Source organism: Zootoca vivipara, chromosome 16 (assembly GCF_963506605.1).
Source record: "Zootoca vivipara chromosome 16, rZooViv1.1, whole genome shotgun sequence".
NCBI lineage: Eukaryota > Metazoa > Chordata > Lepidosauria > Squamata > Lacertidae > Zootoca > Zootoca vivipara.
Window position 1 is genome coordinate 34,953,435 of NC_083291.1, and position 17,125 is coordinate 34,970,559.

Here is a 17,125-nt window from a genome sequence, read left to right on the forward strand (position 1 = left end):
ACCAGAGGCTGCTGAATTACAGTTCCCATCATCCTGGGCCATTGGGCATGCTTGCTGGGGTTGATGGGAGATGTAGTTCAGCAACATCTGGAGGGCCAAAAGCTCCCCACACCTTCTCAGTCTCATAGCTTGCCTATTTATCCAACACATCCATAGCCTGAGCATGGATCCATGGCACCCAGAAGTGTGTGTGTAAGCAAAGAATTTGGTACCGCGTGAAGAAGTCAGCTTCTTCGGGATCTGAGTCCAGTTCTTTAAAAATTAAACACATTTCCAGCCCGTGGCTGTAAAGATACAGCTTGAAACTGAGGGCAATGTCTACTGAAATCTTTGAAGCCAGGAGGAAACAAGATTTCAAGTGGCCAAAGGTTTCACAGCCCCACTGTTCCTTGCTCCCTTTCTACAAGTAACAGAAAGGCAAGCAAATGTGTTCGAGCACATGTGTAGTAAAGAAATCAGAGTTTGTAGTTATTCTACAGGAATCAATGTGGAGGACACGGCCACGATTTAGTACACTGTATTTATAACTTCTTTCCAACTACCTCTCAAAGCAGCCCATGCAAAACTCATCAATGAAATATTAAAGATAACTAGGCATGTTGACGACAGTCCCTTCAATATACATGGTCAGGCTGAGTTTTTTGCTGGATACCCCCCTTTCCCTTCTTTACGGAGTTTCAGCTGTCAGCAAAGCAAACACAATGCTGAAAACCCTGACCCTAATTGGGATAATGTGAAATAGTTGCCACTGACTTCAATGCACTTTCCTTCCAAATAATTTTGCTTAGGGTCACCACCTTCATCTGCAATCTTATTGATTGCCAGCTGAGCCCTTTGTCTCATTCTGGAGGACTTCAGCTTTGCAGTTATGACTAGAAGCATAGGGAGGAATTCGACACAGCACTAAGCAGATAGCTCCATTAGCGCAAGCATTTCTTGCTTGCCTGATGGAATGATCTGACCTCTCCTCCTCCTACATGCTGTTTTGGGGGGTTTCCCAACTCCCCGGAGTCTACCACTCTTAACCACTACACCACACTGGCTCTCTCTCTCTTACAGCTGGGTGAGGATAAGGCTGAAGAGTCTATCCTGTGGTCCTCCAACTGCTGTTGGGACCCGCTACTCTCATCAGCCTCATGGCAAATGATCAGGAAATATAGGAGTTGTATCCACCCCCCACAGAAGGAAGAAGACTGGCAAAATAGATTAGTGAACTATGCAGGACAAATTAGGTAATTTGAAACCCAAGAAAGGAAGGACTTTGATTTTTAAAAAGGGAAATGTGTAATGCATTTTTAAAAGTTTTGTGTATAGATTTCTACATTACAGTCATACCTTGGGTTACGAACACCTCGGGTTACGAACTCCGCAAACCCGAAAATATTTTCGCCGCGTGCGTGTTCAGACATGTGGTTTACATATACAGCTTATGAACATTTAATTTTTTTATACATGACCTCCAAATTCTTACAACAGCCCTCCAGCTGTTTTGGGACTACAATTCCCATCATCCCTGACCACTGGTCCTGTTAGCTAGGGATGATGGGAGTTCTAGTCCTAAAACACCTGGAGGGCCAAGTTTGGCCACAGCTGATTTAGATGGAGTTACCGGTACTTTGGGGTAACCTCACATGAAGTTGCCACAAGAGGGCAGCATTTGCCAGATGTATCCTTGCCTCCCCAACTACCAATAACGAGATTGCAAGTTACATACCTGGCGGAACAGGTAGGTCACCAAACTCAACAGGTTTTCCTGCCTTGTGAGCTCTGATGGCCTCTTGATATTGCTGAGGAGGGAAACAAAAACAGAAGCTGAAATCCCTAATTTGGGAGCATGGTCTTTCTAGAAAAGGGTGGGTGAAGCTACTTTTCTTGGGATAGTTGCAGCAAAAAACAGGGTATGAGAGTATGCATATTTGCTTACTTATCAGGAATGTTGTTAATCAAAGCAGTTCTTCTCAGTACGCAACATGCCTGTACAGTGGTGCCTCACTAGACGAATTTAATTCGTTCCACGGGTCTATTCTTATAACGAAAAATTTGTCTAGCGAATCCCATAGGAATGCATTGAATTTTTTTTTTTTAAAAAAAATTGCCCATAGGAACGCATTAATTGAATTTCAATGCATTCCTATGGGAAACCGCGATTCGCTAGACGAATTTTTCGTAAAATGAATTTCTCTAGCGAGGCAACCTCCGCTAGAAAAATCCTTTCTTTAAGTGAAAATTTTGTCTTACGGGGTGTTTGTTAAGCGAGGCACCACTGTACACTCATTAAACACCTGTGCTTTGAATGGCAGTAACTTGGGTGGGTGCCATCCTAGAATCACCCAAATCCTCGGCTCATTCCAGCTTGCTGCTTCTGGAGTTGTAAGTAGAATCAGTTCATCTTTTGGCATTTGAGTTTCTATTTTTTTAACTTAGCTCATTCTGAACTGTTCTTTTAGTGCTACTTGGGTTTTAACACTTTTATCTCCAGGTCCTACAGATTTTACAAGAGTGTTGCTCATTTTTAAGCAAAGCACACAGACTGCATTGTTGAGCTGCTGTGAATTTTTAATCTACCAATGAAATTAACAGAGGTCTTACAGTCAATCAGGAATCCTGTTCCTCCTGAGCTAAATTAGATAGGAGCACAAGGAGAACTTCTGGGAAGAGAAAATTTGCTTCAAGGCCGAAACCAAGCACAGCTTGGGCTCTAGTCTGGCCTGCTTTAATCAATCAATCAAAAATATTTATATACTGCCCTCTCGTAAATATCAGGGCTGTGTACAACACCACGTATACAATAAAATATATAAAACCATTTAAAAACAAAACAAAATGACTGGATGTTAAAGGGTTTTAAACCTTTTGCTGCACCAGACAGGGGGAATAATTCCAAGATGGCATTAGCACACACCCTTCTGCCTCATATTGCTAGCTGAGGATGGGAAAGCAGACTCTCCAATTTATAGTGAATTAAAAGCAGAATGAGTGGGAAGAAAATGTTGAGACCTACGACTGCTGTGGGGGATGATCCTTGAGGATTTCTCAGGGCCAGTAATCCCCCCCCCCAAAGAGTTACACAAGTGGCATGTGTGATGGAAACGCTTGATATCGATCACAATTTCCGAATATCAAAATAAACAGAATCAACATTTTAATTCAGTTTCTACACCCGAAAACTGTGATTTTCTGCAAAAATCATCACGATTCTGTATCCGTTCATTAGGCGGCAAGAGGAAAATACTCATTAGCATATTCCAGCCACCGTGAACACAGTTATGTTGCAGCGGGGAGCAAATTGCTTTTTCTCTATTTGCTCCTCCCAAGTATTGCCACAAGATCTGTGCTATGCAACATTTGAGCAGGAAAGCTAGCGAGCAAAAACGCAAAGAAAGCAGGTCCCTCACCTTCACAATTCGCTCATGCATCCTAGCCTTCCTGTCATCTCCTTTGCTCTTTGCCTGGGCTGCTGCTGTCTTGTATCTGTCCATCCTCTGCTGCAGTGCCTCCATAATATCTCGAGGAGGCGGGGGCACACCTGGAAACAAAGCAGGCAATTCTATGTCAGTCCATTCTTGCATGCAAGAAAGTGAGACTAGGAAGGGGTGGGTGGCTGGCTTATCTAAAACAAGGTTAGTGCTATGAAAGTTTACCCTATCCTTTCAGCTTTGCAGGCAGATGCATGGACAAATGTTGCTTGAGGAAGGGAAGCTGCAGAATATCCCAAGCAGTTGATGCCAGTGCCTGACCTGCTAAATTCATATTCCTGGGAGTTTAGGGTAGGAATTACTGCTTCTCGTACTGCATTGGTGGAAAGATGAATGGTTTCTCCTCTTATTTATGACACTGTTTTGAAGATTACACAAAAATGACAATGTGCCATTTGTTGTTGTTTAGTCGTTTAGTCGTGTCCGACTCTCATAGCACGCCAGGCACTCCTGTCTTCCACTGCCTCCTGCAGTTTGGTCAAACTCATGTTCGTAGCTTCGAGAACACTGTCCAGCCATCTCGTCCTCTGTCGTCCCCTTCTCCTAGTGCCCTCAATCTTTCCCAACATCAGGGTCTTTTCCAAGGATTCTTCTATTCTCATGAGGTGGCCAAAGTACTGAAGCCTCAGCTTCAGGATCTGTCCTTCCAGTGAGCACTCAGGAGTATGTGCCATACTCCTCTCCAAACCTATCTTGCCTTCTTTAGAACCAAAGTTCTCAAACTGGTCTAAGCTCCATTCAGAAGGTCTGCTGAAATGTTGCACTGATATTCTTTTTTCTCCTGCAAGGGACCCGGGCCTTTATTCTTATCAAGACCAAATATATCAACCAGGATGACAAGGCACTGGCTTTTCAAAATACAACACTCTAATTTTTCCCCTAAAATTTAACCAGTCAAAGAAATTCTTCAGAGTGGCCTGACTGAAAGCCTATGATTTTCCAGTATACGGCACTCTTTTTAATTACGATGCTGGCACTATTTTTCTTCATCATTAAACCGGAAGCACAACCATCATCTTACCGCAGAAAAGTTAGCTTATGGCTGTTAAAATATGAGTTGTAGTTTTTTGTTCATTTGTGGAACCAAAATACTTTATTAGGTGGTCTGGTGAGGCTTAAGCAATTTTCTAAAGGTCAGGGGAGGGGGGGGGGAGATTGAAAACCACTACACTGGACATAAAACACTATGTTCATTTAAAACTTCTATGTTGGTTCAAGATCAAAAGTCTCCTGGATCCTTTATTAGATTTGTAAGAGCACTTATCAATCATCTTCAGTCTGTCAAAAATATGCTTAAGACTGAACAGTTTCCATACAAGACATATTTATTTAAAAGATGGCCTTGAGGAAAACTATTCTTTGAATTTGGGGGTCAGTGATAGAAGGCAGGTTATTTTTTTCAGTTTTCCATTTTTCTGCCAAAAAAAGCCTTTTAGAAGTTCATTAGCAACAGCGAACAGATGCCAGCTGCAAATAAATACTAGACAAACTTGGCAGTTTCCATTTTAAAGCTTTATTAAATACAAGTAAAATAAACATGCTAAATCAGTTCAGGAAAAATACCCAAATTCATCATGCAAAGTCCTATACAATTCTAGGGAATCAGATCTACTAACTCAGCAGAACTAGGCAAGTGACATAAGAGGCCTGGGCTACTACAGGGCGCAGGCTGCACCCCAAGAGAACTTTTTCCACCTACAGAAAAGCTAGCAAGCAAAGCCCCAAAGAAAAAAGATGTGGAACGCCTCTACTACAAGAAGCTGAGCTGCAGGCTCTGCACAGTGAAGCAATATTCTCAGGACACACTAGAAGCAAGAAAGCCTTACTGGGTTCCTACCTCCTGCACTTGAGACTCCTGGTGCCACTGGGGTTGCAGCCTGTGCAAGAGGTGTTGTTGCTGTAGCTACAGGCGACTGTGGAACACTTGGGGACAACATCTCCTTGGGCAGCTGATCTGTGGAAGAAAAATAGCTAGCAGTTGCATGACAATAAGTCAATTCACAAAAGGCTGGCAGCGCCCTTCCCTACTGAAACAAGCAGCTCCTCAATCCATGTCAACGAGTCTTTTAGCCGGGGTTCTTCAATATAACACTTCTTTGTTGCATTCTACAAGCACCCTGCCCCAAACACCCATGGAGTGCTGAGCTATTAGGACCAAATGTTCACAATGCCCCTGCCCTGAGGGTTCAGAGCAGAAGAGAAATGGGGTGAGCTCCCGTTGCTTGGTACCTACTCCTGCCAACCTAGCAGTTCGAAAGCACATCAAAGTGCAAGTAGATACCTGTAAATAGGTACCGCTCTGGCAGGGAGGTAAATGGTGTTTCTGTGCGCTGCTCTGGTTCGCCAGAAGTGGCTTAGTCATGCTGGCCACATGACCCAGAGGCTCCGCCGGCTTCCTAGGCCAGTAAAGTGAGATGAGCACCGCAACCCCAGAGTCATCTGCAACTGGACCTAATGGTCAAGGGTCCCTTGACCTTTACTGTGAGTATGGCTGCAAACGATCGCAAGCCACCTTGGGGATCATTCAATCCAAAGGCAGGATAGGCCTGAGCTGTGAACAAATCTCAGGGATTTTGTCTCCCTTTCTCAGGCTACAAGAAAGGGCAAGTCTCACCACTGAGCAGACACCACATAAAGGTTTTCCTGTATGTCGGAATGCCCCCCCCCCATGCGAAACAAAAAGGTAACAAGTTTAAGACACAGACCAAACATTTAGAACAAGCAGAATCCACATTGTTCCTGAAAGTCGTTAGGACCAAGGATGCATACTTTCCTAGCCAAAAACTTGCAATGATCTGGGATGGAACTTTGCACCAACGTAAGCAAATATGAGATTCCATCCTTTTTAAACAGTCTCAAGCTCCCATCATATGACTAGACAGTGATCATTCTGGAGGACGACCAACATGCCTTAGCTTTGTGAGTGGAATAGTATAAATAAACCACTTATTCCTATGCATGTCTATTAAGAAACAAGCCCTACTAAATTCATTGGGACACTCACTGAGGTAGTGTCCACAAGGGTTCAGCCTGTGAGGATCCTTGGAAGAATTTGGCTTCCTAAAGACTGTGAAGCTTTCCCTATGCACAGGAGTCAGCAACCTTTTTCAGCCGTGGGCAGGACTATTTTTTTTTGGGGGGGGGGGAATTAATGAATTCCTATGCCCCACAAATAACCCAGAGATGCATTTTAAATAAAAAACACACATTCTACTCATGTAAAAACACCAGGCAGGCCCCACAAATAACCCAGATGCATTTTAAATAAAAGGACACATTCTACTCATGTAAAAACATGCTGATTCCTGGACCGTCCATGGGTCGGATTTAGAAAGCGGCCCTTGGGCCTTAGGTTGCCTACCCCTGCCTTTGCACCTGAGAGTGTTAGTAACTTCGAATGGGGGCTCAATTGGGGCTGTCACTGCCACTGCCATCTCACCACCTTTCCACCTTTTAATGTTTGGTGTTTCATTATGTTTTATATGTACTGTAAGCAGCTCAGAGTGGCTGGGGAAACCCAGCCAGATGGGCGGGGTATAAATAAAACTATTATTATTACCAGAAGTCTTGTTAGTTACCTGAATCAGGAGTGACTGTCCCTCAAGGATTATTCTAGAATTTTGGTAATGGCATGTGTTTCAGGTTGGGAAGACAGGAAACATCTGATTCAAGAGTTTCAACTCATAAAATATAACTGGGATTACATTTTGGATTAGCTAGTTATTTCGTATTACGGAATTAATCAAGGCACTTCTACCTGCTTTTTACTAGAAGTAGAACTGGTGTGCCACATCTCCACAAGGAAGTTTGGTAGCAAATGATATGGAGAGAACCAAAGCTCATGCACAGGGAGACAACTTGGAACGCCCAACTATTCTTACCTGGAGGTGGAGGCAGATGACTGAGATCCACCGCCTCTCCTTTACCCACAGATGCTAAAACAGGGTCAAGGCTCTGAAAAACATTAACATAAAAGTTACTTGTATAAATTCTCTATACAGGATTGCCTTCGGACGGCTTGGGAGCCAGATAACTCCATACCCTCCAACACTTCTCCAATGAAAAGTCGGACATTCTGGGATCAAATCAGAAATCGGAACAGCTTCTCTAAATCAGGGATGTCCCTGGAAAATTGCGAGGGTCTGCAGAAAGAGATAGCAACTTTGGAGACAATCATTCTCCCCACGGAGCACTGTTTTTCCTGACCTCTTGCAAAAGGGATCTGTGTCTTGCTGTAGAAGTGTGCTTACCTTGGCTATGCGGTAGTACTTAGTAGCCATTTCAATGCTGCCTTCCTGTTTCGCCTGCAGAGCAGCCAGCTTGTATTCCCGCTGTCTGGCTTGCACCAGCACTTGGGTATTGGAGCTTTTGGAATCTGAGGAGAAGCAGATTTTGCAAAGCATTTTAAGTGTGTTCTGTAGTCACAAAGGCTCCCGGAGTGGCTAACAGAGATCACTACTAGCAAGACAGAGATGTAGAACATGCTGTTGCACGTCCCTGTCAAAGCGATCTGACAGACTAGGATCCGGAGAACAACTTGGGCTGTGTGTTCCTGTGAGGTTCTTTTTCTTTTGAAGTCCCCCAACCCACACGGCATTACACAAACTGCTTTTGAGGTTCCGATCCGTTTCAAAAGCAACTAGTCACGAGGATCGGGCGTTAGAGAAACACAAGGCAAAATGTAAGTGATGTGAGTGCATGCAACAAACTGAAGGACTCCTGGCATCCTCGCCATTATGTTTGGGGCACAGGTTGCCTAAATAGGGTTTTAATTCATGTCTCCATTATTAAAATTTCTGTCCTGCCCTTCACCTTTAGGTCATGGGGCTGGTTACAGCATCAAATGGCATAAAGAAGAAATACAGTCATTAACCATGAAATATTAGCAAAGGGGTTTTCTTTTCATTCATGCCACTCCTCTCCACCCAACCCAATCCAAAGCAACTGGAAGTAGTGACACCACTTTTTGAAGTGTTGAAACTAAATTGTACCAGCCCAAACACAGCTAACTAGAGCAAGAAAAATAAATGGATAGGTCCTATTCATCGGGGCAGGGCAAAGAAAGAACCAAAGTTACATGATACTTGTATATTTTTAAAGAAAATAACTTCTTACATTTTCTCTAGAACTTCAATTGGTTTTGATTCAGCTTGTGATTTCTTGTTAGGCATCACAAAGCCCATTCCTATTGAGTTCTCTGGCATGAAAGGTGGGTTGAAAGACAGTCGTGTGCCCAAACCCATCCAATGAGCACCGTAAGAATTTGAACCTGGGGGCCCCTGTTTAGGTCCTATTTGTGACACCTACCGTACTTGACTACCAGTCTAAAAACAGTTCTGAAAAACAAGTCAAGGCTAAACATTGCTTTAACCCAGAGGTGGGGACCCCATAGCCCTCCAGATGTTGCTAAATGACACCCCCCATCATTCCGGTTGCTGGCCATGCCGATGGGACTTGGGAGTCCAACAAACACCTGGAAGGCACCACTTGGCAACCCCTCCTTTAACCCACAATGAAATGTGTTTCTCGTAATTATTCATTCATTCATTCCCTACCCATCTGGCTGGGTTTCCACAGCCACCCCAATCACCCATCAGACATCTCTCTGTTGGTCTTTTTTATGCTGCACGTTTGCATTTAGTACTAACCCAAAGAAGGGGAAGGTGCCACAGCGGCAGATTTTTCTTGTGGAACCTCCGGGGATCTAAGTGACACAGGAGGGGCTGGAGAAATCTTTGGTTTTGGAAGTACTGGCGGTGGCAGCTTGGGGGGTAGTTCAGGTAGAGGCAGTGCTTGAGAAGGTGGTTGCTCAGGAGCTGCAGGAGTTGACTCTGGAGGAAGGTGATTGGCAACAATTGTAGTTTCATCCAAGGCGGAAGAGACCTGTGAGGCTGGAGCAGTCTCCAAAGGAGAGCCCTGCTGCTGGGAATTTGTGACCTTTCCTGTAGACACTGGTGGAGGAATTTCATCTTCGTCAATCTTTTTGCCCTTCTTCACAGAGGTCAACAAGTTTTCCAGAGTCTGAGGGAAGAATGTATGTAGTGTAACATGCATGTTTCAGAAACTTAAAACATCAGCTGAGAATGCCGCCACAGGGCTTTTCCCACCCAGAAACCCATGTATTTCACACATACAAAAATATTATTTCCCCACATCGTTCTGAAGCCTCCATTTGTCTAATGGGCCAGTGCAGATGTAATGGCTTACTGTAGCTTAGAGATCAAGAGAGGGCCCTGAGATTGCTTTCATCTCTCCCCTCTCACATGCTAGCGTGAACCAGCAACAAGGTGCAGGGTCCTTTAAACCTCTCCATCGATGGGTGGGACAGAGCCCGCTTCTCACCGCTTGCTACGGTAGCAGGAGCTGGTAGCAAGGTTGCGTATTTACTCAAGTCTAATGTTCCATTGAATCTGATGCGCACCCAATTTTTTGCAGCATCATTTGGTCCAAAAAAGGTGTGCATTAGACTTGAGTAAATACGGTATTTAAAAATTCCATTTCTTAAATTTTTCCATACATAACCTAGAAGATCTGATCGTCAAATTTCAAAAATTATATTTTGGTGAATATCTGGTGGCTTACCTTGATCCCCCTTTCATAGCGACGCACTTTGGAGCTTTCGTTGGCTTGCTTTGCGTTAGCAGCTGCCGTTTTGTACATGGCCAGTCTTCCTAGCAAAACAGATTCCGTGCTGCTGGAATCAGCAGGGGTATTATTTGTCTGGGAAAGCACAAAACAGACCATTTTTCCCCAGGGGAAAAACAAACCCAAGCCCCAAATTTGTCCACTGCTGATCTGTACAAGACAGTGCACATCTGACGCCATCCGCCTGCCCCAACACTTCCAGACATTGGGTAAGGAAGTAAGTGGCCTTGTCCCTCCATTCACCTGCAGAAGCACCCACCTGTCTGTGCACTATAACGCCGCTGGAACAAGATCATTTTACAAAAGGAAAAGAGAGCATACTCTCAGCATGAAAAACAGAAGTCATTGCCTCATTGTCAAAGCTGCACTCTCTTGCTATCATCCAGATCACAGCTTTCCCCCTTAGCTACTACACACGTTCTTAGCAATCTCGACAGTTTTCCTTTTTATGAGATACATGAGATCTGGAAATCTTACTTACTGCTCCCTTGTATTTACAGGACCCAAACAAGCAAGACTGCAAAACTGGCTACTGGCCTGTGGATTATCAACTAGTGCTAACAAGTCCAAGGGAAAGAATGAAATTCTCCAACATCAGTATCACCTGCAATTTAAAAAGTGCCCAACAAGAAGAAAAGAGGAAGAAACCCAAGGCGGAAGGGAGGTTCGCACCTTAGCAGGAGCAGGAGAAAGTGTTGGAGCATCCTTGGTTCCGGCATCTTCCTCAAGGACTTCATTGAGTTCAGCCTACACAGAAGAGAACAATATTGCTAATACATTTAAATTTTGTAGTCTTCAAAGAAAGACTGACAAAATCTGAAGCAAAGCTTTATCTGCCCCCATCTTTCCCCTTTCCATCCACCCTCAACAGTACCACCCAGACCCATCTTTCCCATAGGGCTTAGTGGTGAGTCATGCCAGGGCGCTGGCCTCTCAAGGGCGCCCCAGCAAGTGGGGAAGCTGTGCGGCTTTGCCAGCAGCCTCCCCTTTCCCTGCACGCACACCAGCTGCTCCCCGCCAACCATAAGGCTGGTGGGCATGCAGCTTCCCTCCCAAGCCTCCTCGGGAGGAGAGTGATCCCCTCAGAGGCTTAGGATGGAAGCTGCGCCCCGCCAACCATATGGCTGGCGGGCGCGCAGCTTCCCTCCCAAGCCTATGTGGGGATCGCTCTCCTCCTGAGGAGGCTTGGGAGGGAAGCTGCACTCTCTTCCCGTGGAGGCTTCGGAGGGGCACAACTTCACTCCCAAGTCTCTGTGGGGATTGCTCTTCCGCAGCGGCATGGGGAATTGTGCCCCCCCCCCATGGCTGGCAGTGTGCAGCTACGGCCACCCTAACACTATCCGTGGTAATTTGGGGGCGCTGGGTAGATATTTGCACCCCGGCATCGCATCTGCTAAAGACGGCCCTGGTACCATCCCTAGTTCCTCTCCCGCACATCTTTCCCAGAACATCCAATTGACCCCTTTACTTCCGGTCCATAATACCAACTGAAACTGTTTTTCCTGCACCCACAAGCCACTTTTGTCTCCTCTCTCATTAATGCCTATATGCTTTCTATTATTCTCCTCCATGTGCCCAGAACAACCTCCTGTTCTCTATTTAGCAGGCTTTCCCTTTCTTCTCAGAGGATCCATCTTAGCCTGTCCCTGCGTCGCCATGTTGACAAGTCCCTTCTCGATCCACATAATGCCATTGTCAGTCTCCAACCACCTCCTCCCCACAGTATCCTACAAGGCTCCAATGACATTTTTACCAAGAGGTCATCGTCATTTTCCAAATCTTCCTCTTCTACCCCATCCTCTTCGTCGAGGTCCTTCATGCAGAAAGCGGCCATTCTTTCAATAGCTTCCATTGGCAAAGGAGCTAGAGAGAGAAAGCAAACAACGGGCCGTTATCACATGTCACAAAATCAACTCAAGATAGGTCCAAAAGGGATTTCAGTACAGGTTTTGAAAGAACTGCAAATGCTTAGTGGAGAAAAATAATAATTAAATAAACAACAACAGAGCCATCAGAAGACCGGGGAAAAGGAGTACTCAGAAGGAAAGATTCTAGTTCTTCGAAACTTGCAAGTTGGATGTGTCTACTGGCTTTGCTTCAAAATGATAAAGGAGGCCTTTGGCAAGGCCATGTGTAGAGTGTGAATGGAGGTGGGTAAGAAGGGGTGCCCTCAACTTGCACTGAGGCCCCAAGATGCATGACTGGGGTCCATGCTGACGTGGGGAGAGGTCAAAGGTGGTTGTGACGATGTCTAAGGTGAGCTGTGGCATCGCCATTGAAGTAGCGGGTGGCCAACTCTTCTTGACAGTTACCCCAAGAAAGTAGTACAAAGTTCCTAGTGCTGTAGCCCAAAACAATCACGGCTCAGCAGCATAAAGGGGGGCGGGCTGAGTGGGAAATTTGTGCAGCCTGAAGAGCCATCTATAATATCCAATAGGAGGGATGGGAAATTCAGAGAAAGCACAGAGATAAAGAGGAAGGGAAGGACATATTATAGGCAGCTTCCCCCTTTATTGCAGAGTTGGGTGACAGATTGTGTCTTGGAATCTGGAAAGGCCCCATGGGCTCAAGATGCACCCCATACACCCAGACACCCACTCCATAGCGCTTAAGTCACTTTCTTAAGCAACAGGCAACACTACAAAGGCTTGACAACCACTTACTTTTTCCATTTGGTTTCCGTTTTGGATCTGGCCGGCCTCCAACAATGGCCAGCAATTCAGCTTCCAGTTCGTGATCATCCTCCCCATCACTGGCCATCAAGCCTTCGGGTGAAAAATCCAACAGCAAGCCCATCTGCAGGAAATGAGATACAACTTTGTCACGAAGAGTGCTGTAGACTTACTTTGTGATGTTCACGCTTTATAGATGGTATTTGTTGATACTGATCTTAGAGGGCCTTCTCAGTAGTGGCGCCGACCTTGTGGAATGCTCTCCCATCAGATGTCAATAAAATAAACAACTACTATCTGACTTTTAGAAGACACTTGAAAGCAGCTCTGTTTAGGGAAGTTTTTAATATTTGATCTTTTATCGTGTTTTTAATATTTTGTTGTGATCTACCCAGAGTGGGGATAAATAATAAATTGTTGTTGTTGTTGTTGTTGTAAACTAATGACTGTATTAGCAGACACACTGCTTGTGTGCGTGTGCATGTTTAAGTACCAGCATTAGCCTCCAACCAAGCTGGGGAAGACAATTTTCCTCAGACTTTTTCCTTTTGTGTTTTGTTTTTTGGATTGTCTTTTAAAATTGATTACAGTGGTACCTCAGTTTACGAACTTAATCCGTTCCGGAAGTCTGTTCTTAAACCAAAACCATTCTTAAATCGAGGCACGCTTTCCTTGAGGCCTCCTGCCACCGTGCCCTTCTACCGTTCGGATTCCGTTCTTAGACCGAGGTAAAGTTCGCAACCAAGACACTATTTCCTGTTTTGCGGAGTTTGTAAACCAAATAGTTCTTAAACCAGACTGTTCTTAAACCGAGGTACCACTGTACAGTATATGTAAACCACTCTGGGAACCTTTTCAGCTGAAGCATTGGGCAGAGGTATGTATGCATATAGCTTGTGTGTTTTTGATTTTGGTGACTGTTCCTTTGATTTAGAAAACAAACAAAGAAATAAATATTCATTATGTTCTAATTCTTTCATTTTCTTATGAAATAGCAGTGATAGCCATAACATCCCTGGTCCTGAATGGGGTTACTGTGCCCCTGAAGGACGGAGTCATTTTGGACTCACAGCTGTCCATGGAGCCACAGGTTAATTCTGTGTCCAGGGCAGCTGTCTATCAGCTCCATCTGGTACGCAGGATGAGACCCTACCTGCCCGCAGACTGTCTCGCCAGAGTGGTGCATGCTCTGGTTATCTCCCGCTTGGACAACTGCAATGTGCTCTACGTGGGGCTACCTTTGAAGGTGACCCGGAAACTGCAATTAATCCAGAATGTGGCAGCTAGACTGGTGACTGGGAGCGGCCGCCAAGACCACATAACACCGGTCCTAAGAGACCTACATTGGCTCCCAGTACGTTTCCGAGCACAATTGAAAGTGTTGGTGCTGACCTTTAAAGCCCTAAACAGCCTCGATCCTGTATACCTGAAGGAGCGTCTCCACCCCCACCGTTTAGCCCGGACACTGAGATCCAGCGCCGAGGGCCTTCTGGCGGTTCCCTCACTGCGAGAAGCAAAGCTACAGGGAACCAGGCAGAGGGCCTTCTCGGTAGTGGCACCCGCCCTGTGGAACGCCTTCCTATCGGAGGTCAAGGAGATAAACAACTACCTGACATTTAGAAAACACCTAAAGGCAGCCCTGTTTAGGGAAGGTTTTAATCTGTGATATTTTAATGTATTTTGCTATTTGCTGGAAGCTGCCCAGAGTGGTGGGGGAAACCCAGCCAGATGGGCGGGGTATAAATAAATAATAATAGTAATAGTAATATGATGCCGTGCAGCATTTTTCAAACTTTATACCATGTGGGAACTCTCACAACATTGATTTGTCCATTGATTTGTCTGCCAAGAAACCCCTGAGCACCAGCCACAGATTCCTTCCATCTTGCAGAGCTTTACTGAAGCACATTCTTCATTCACATTCACGTTGTGCCTCATCACTGCCCAGGCATTCCCTGGAGCATTCCCAACAGGGTATACCTCCTTTATCCCCACCCTAGGTGTACATACACGATTTATTTTTTAAAATATAATTTTATTAAATTTTCTGTTTTACAATTTCAAATAAACATTTTACATACCTAAGATAGCAATGACTTCCCTTCTTTCTCTTTCCATGGTTCATTTTACATATCTTATATCCTCGCAGATTTTACAAAAACGATACCAATCGGTTTTCCATTACTGCATCCTTCAAAACTTATTTACACTGTTGAATTTATCTTAATGCTGCCAGTGTTTTCAGATGTACACCGAATTATTTTCCATATATTCAATAAATGTTTTCCCATCTTCTTTAAACGTATGTTCTTCCTGTTCTCTTATTCTATATGTTATGCCTCCTTTATCTGTGAGTTACAGAGAAGACTAATAATGGTGGACAAACTGCCTTTCTGGTAAGATATTGCCTGCGTGTGTAACCCTGCAGCAGGGTATCCAATGGCAATAGATGGAACGTGAGATGGAATCTTGCCTCAATGGAACTTCTAGAGTTTCATTTCTCTGTAACAAGAGTGGTATTCCTTCATAACCACAGAAGTAACCATACAAACCTGCCTGAATAATGTGCGTGTTAGATCTAGAGATGCCAGAGAAATTATGTCAAGCTTGGATACAATATGGGTGTGTGGGAGTGCTTCTGAAGCTCACCTCAAAGAAGATATGTGTTTTGCAACCCCTTTCGCTTTTCTAAAAAAAATACAGATTCCTTTAACTACCTCTTGCAGCGTAGAACAGAGACGTCTGCCTTAAATATTATTAAGGAATAATATGTGGGCATATTGTATGGATACTTATTGCAACAAAAGTTGGAACATAAGTGACATTATGAGTTTACTGACAAAATTATATGTTGGTTTTACTCTCAGAATTGATGCTACTCTACTGACTACCTTATTATTGGGGGGTTTCTAACATTTAAATTCTCCTAATGCTGTACTTGATCTATTAACTGAACTTTCATTGCATCACAATTTTTACTTGTTGCACAGGAGCCTGATGTCCTAGGCAAGTGCTTGTTCCCTTCCACTAGGGCCTATTTCCTCAGCCCTTATTAATCTACCAGCTGAGGAAACAGCCTTCAGAGGTTTCTCTATTTGCTAAGGAATGTTATGCCACTGTCACATATGTGAAGGATTTTCAACAGCAAGACTACACTGAAATATAATCGCCCAACATTATGCTGCTTTGCTCTGCCTACTGGAATCTAAAAGGGTGGACTAGACTCAGAACACACCCGAGTCACACCCACATTAACATCTTGGAAAACATCTCCAGAACAAGGAAGCATTTTGCACAATAACTCCTCTCGCAAGCAGACTATGAACTAACTTGTTGCTTTGCCACACCTACTGCCAGTTTACAAAGCAAACCACTGAGCCTAGGGCTTGCTGATCAGAAGGTCAGCGGTTCGAATCCCTGTGATGGGGTGAGCTCCCGTTGCTTGGTCCCAGCTCCTGCCAACCTAGCAGTTCGAAAGCAAATCAAAATGCAAGTAGATAAATAGGAACCGCTCCGGTGGGAAGGTAAACAGCGTTTCCATGTGCTGCTCTGGTTTGCCAGAAGCGGCTTTGTCATGCTGGCCACATGACCTGGAAGCTATACGCCGGCTCCCTCGGCCAATAATGCGAGATGAGCGCGTAACCCCAGAGTCGGTCACGACTGGATCTAATGGTCAGGGGTCCCTTTACCTTTTTTAAAGAAGGCTTATCACACATTCTCTCCCACTTCTGACTCTGCCCCCTAACCACAACACAGCTGGGTCACAACCGTGCCAATTCTTTATTAGTGCAGCATCTAACGATACTGTTACAATTAAAATGCATCTTGTATCTTTAAACATGGTTTCAGTAAGCTGGAAACCCTAAAAAGCAGCAGCACTAGGGCCAAATTGTGCATTTGGCAACCCAGTAAGTTAACATTTGTTAGAGACGTTTATGCTTATGATAGACTCATATATAATGCTTTTAAAAACATTGTCAAACTTCTTTATTAGAGTCTATCCTTTATTTTAAAAAGGTGGGTCAAGTTGTGTTTTTAACCCAGTTAGATTGACTGTTAGCTTTGCAGGTTGTACAACCTGAAAAGGTTATGTTATTTGCAGATTTGCCTCTTTAGGGAGGCCACTATTCCCCCTGCATGCATGGGGAATACGTATTGAAGCTTAGGATAGGCTTAACCTGGTATGGGCAACTAGAAACAGGAAGACTACAAAAGTCTTTCTGCAACATAAGCATGAGGAGTCATTTACTCAGGAGCATTTAGAATTATATTGCTACAAAACAATATACATTTTACTATTTCTGCAAAGATTCTTGTGGCAGAAGGTTTACA

The 17,125-nt window shown here is 44.4% G+C and overlaps 1 protein-coding gene across 2 annotated transcripts in view; it reads right to left on the bottom strand.

Annotated features, from left to right (window-relative positions):
- Nucleotides 1-17,125, bottom strand: part of CC2D1A (coiled-coil and C2 domain containing 1A) — a 48,123-nt gene that overhangs the window by 28,903 nt on the left and 2,095 nt on the right. The window contains exons 3-12 of one of the 2 annotated variants that reach the window (XM_035140564.2): nt 12,785-12,917; nt 11,875-11,984; nt 10,794-10,868; nt 10,059-10,196; nt 9,125-9,497; nt 7,727-7,851; nt 7,358-7,430; nt 5,314-5,430; nt 3,396-3,526; nt 1,715-1,787 (exon numbers count right to left, since the gene is read on the bottom strand). In XM_035140564.2, coding sequence (XP_034996455.2) covers nt 1,715-1,787; nt 3,396-3,526; nt 5,314-5,430; nt 7,358-7,430; nt 7,727-7,851; nt 9,125-9,497; nt 10,059-10,196; nt 10,794-10,868; nt 11,875-11,984; nt 12,785-12,917 — 1,348 coding nt within the window. The remainder of the gene's footprint in view (nt 1-1,714; nt 1,788-3,395; nt 3,527-5,313; nt 5,431-7,357; nt 7,431-7,726; nt 7,852-9,124; nt 9,498-10,058; nt 10,197-10,793; nt 10,869-11,874; nt 11,985-12,784; nt 12,918-17,125) is intronic. The other variant, XM_035140565.2, reaches the window with a different exon arrangement.